This window comes from Egretta garzetta, unplaced genomic scaffold (genome assembly GCF_000687185.1).
Source record: "Egretta garzetta isolate BGI_Z169 unplaced genomic scaffold, ASM68718v1 scaffold105, whole genome shotgun sequence".
NCBI lineage: Eukaryota > Metazoa > Chordata > Aves > Pelecaniformes > Ardeidae > Egretta > Egretta garzetta.
Genome location: NW_009259598.1, coordinates 2,243,159 through 2,244,761, shown reverse-complemented (window position 1 = coordinate 2,244,761; position 1,603 = coordinate 2,243,159). Strand labels below are relative to the sequence as shown.

At 64.8% G+C, this 1,603-nt stretch overlaps 2 protein-coding genes across 2 annotated transcripts in view; both read left to right on the top strand.

Moving 5' to 3' along the window:
• Nucleotides 1-289, top strand: part of PIK3C2B (phosphatidylinositol-4-phosphate 3-kinase catalytic subunit type 2 beta) — a 23,644-nt gene extending 23,355 nt beyond the window's left edge. Inside the window, 1 exon segment of the mRNA XM_035893749.1 lies at nucleotides 100-289. Within this exon segment, the coding sequence (XP_035749642.1) occupies nucleotides 100-289 (190 nt within the window).
• Nucleotides 290-729: 440 nt separating this feature from the next.
• The window catches only part of PPP1R15B (protein phosphatase 1 regulatory subunit 15B), an 8,424-nt gene continuing 7,550 nt past the window's right edge, over nucleotides 730-1,603 (top strand). Inside the window, exon 1 of the mRNA XM_035893748.1 lies at nucleotides 730-852. Coding sequence (XP_035749641.1) covers nucleotides 730-852 — 123 coding nt within the window. The remainder of the gene's footprint in view (nucleotides 853-1,603) is intronic.

Sequence of the window (1,603 nt, the reverse complement as noted above, 5' to 3'; positions counted from 1 at the left end):
GGGGATGAGGGTGGGGGTGGGGATGGGGATGAGGGTGGGGATGGGGATAGACGGGTCTGGTGGGGCCATGGCTGAAGATCTGCCCCATTCTGCCCCGCAGCTGGTCTACGACGGGATCCCCAGGGGGGACCTGCAGCAGCGGGAGCTGCGCCTGAGCGTGCTGAGTGAGGAAGGCTTCTGGGAGAACATCCTCCTCGGGGAGGTCGGCATCCGCTTGCGGGACCTCGACCTGGCGCAGGAGAAGATGGGCTGGTTCGCCCTGGGATCCCGTGGCCATGGCACTCTCTGAGGTCCCACCACCAGGGCTGGGGGACCCGCGGCACTGCCACCACGGTTCTGCCCATCCTGGGATGTGCCCGTAAGGGACTGGGCACTAATTGGCGCTGCCGCAGGCGTCTTCTTTTTTAAGTTTACCTTGTGTCAAGGGAGCAACGTGGGGAGGGAGGGTAGGGAGGACCTGTGGGGCACTTCAGGGGGGGTATTTCTTCCTTTGGGATATCTGTATTTTAATTTTTTTAATAATGAGTAGCGTGCAGCCGGGTACCGGGGCAGAGAGGAGAGGGGAGGCGTTGTGGGGGTTCGCTGGGGGGGCGTGGACCTGCAGAGCCCCGGGTACATCAGCTGCCTGCCTGGATCTGGGCAATTCCCATCCCAGGGAATTCGCTCCCAAAGGAGAGCAGTGTGGCGGGGCTGTGGCTGGAGCCAGTCCCATGTGGCTGACCCCCCCCAATGCCATGGGAAGGGGACCGCTGGCCACCCTTCCCATCCCCGTGCCGGCAGGGACAGCCGTCTGTCTCCTCATCTGCCATCCGGCCCCGGAGCCGGGGACGCCTGCACAGGGGTGCGGGCTTGGTGCCTGTGGTGCTTTGTTTACAGCGAGAGCTCCGTAAACGGACGAAATGTTTCTCAGGATCGAGAATAATGAACTTAACCTTTATATTAAAAGTTTTAAATATTGTATCTAGTGGGAGGTGGAGTGGGGGGCAGGGAGCAGCCTGGCCCCACCGCAGCTGGGGCTGCTGGAGCTGGCACCCTCCTGACATCGGGACCCTCCCGCCTGTAACACGGTGGCGTGGAAATAAAGGAGATGAATCCGGAGGGCGGCAATCCACCCCCCCCCCCCGCCACTTTATTTGGGGAAACTGAGGCACAAAGCCAGCTGCAGCAAACCGGCACCTCCCCAGGCCTGCACCCCATCTGCCTGCACCCCTGCCTGCACCCCTGCCTGCATCCCACCTGCCTGCACTGCTGCCTGTGCCCCTGCCTGCACCCCATCTGCCTGTGCCCCATCTGCCTGCACCCCTGCGTGCACTCCATCTGCCTGCACCGCTGCCTGCACCCCATCTGCCTGCACCCCTGCCTGCGCCCCATCTGCCTGCGCCCCTTGCCCACAGCAGATCCCAGGAGGCCAAGCTTTGGGGGGACGGGGACGCGGCTCCCTCGGTCCCCAGGCACCGTCCCGCTGGCCCACGCAGGGCCCCTGGCCCCCTCCAGCTCCTCTCCCCGGTAACGGCCCCTCGGCCATCGTTACCCCGCGGACCGAGGCAGGGCACCGGCGAACGGCTGATGGACGCTAACGGGGGGCGGGCAGCCGGGGGGAGGA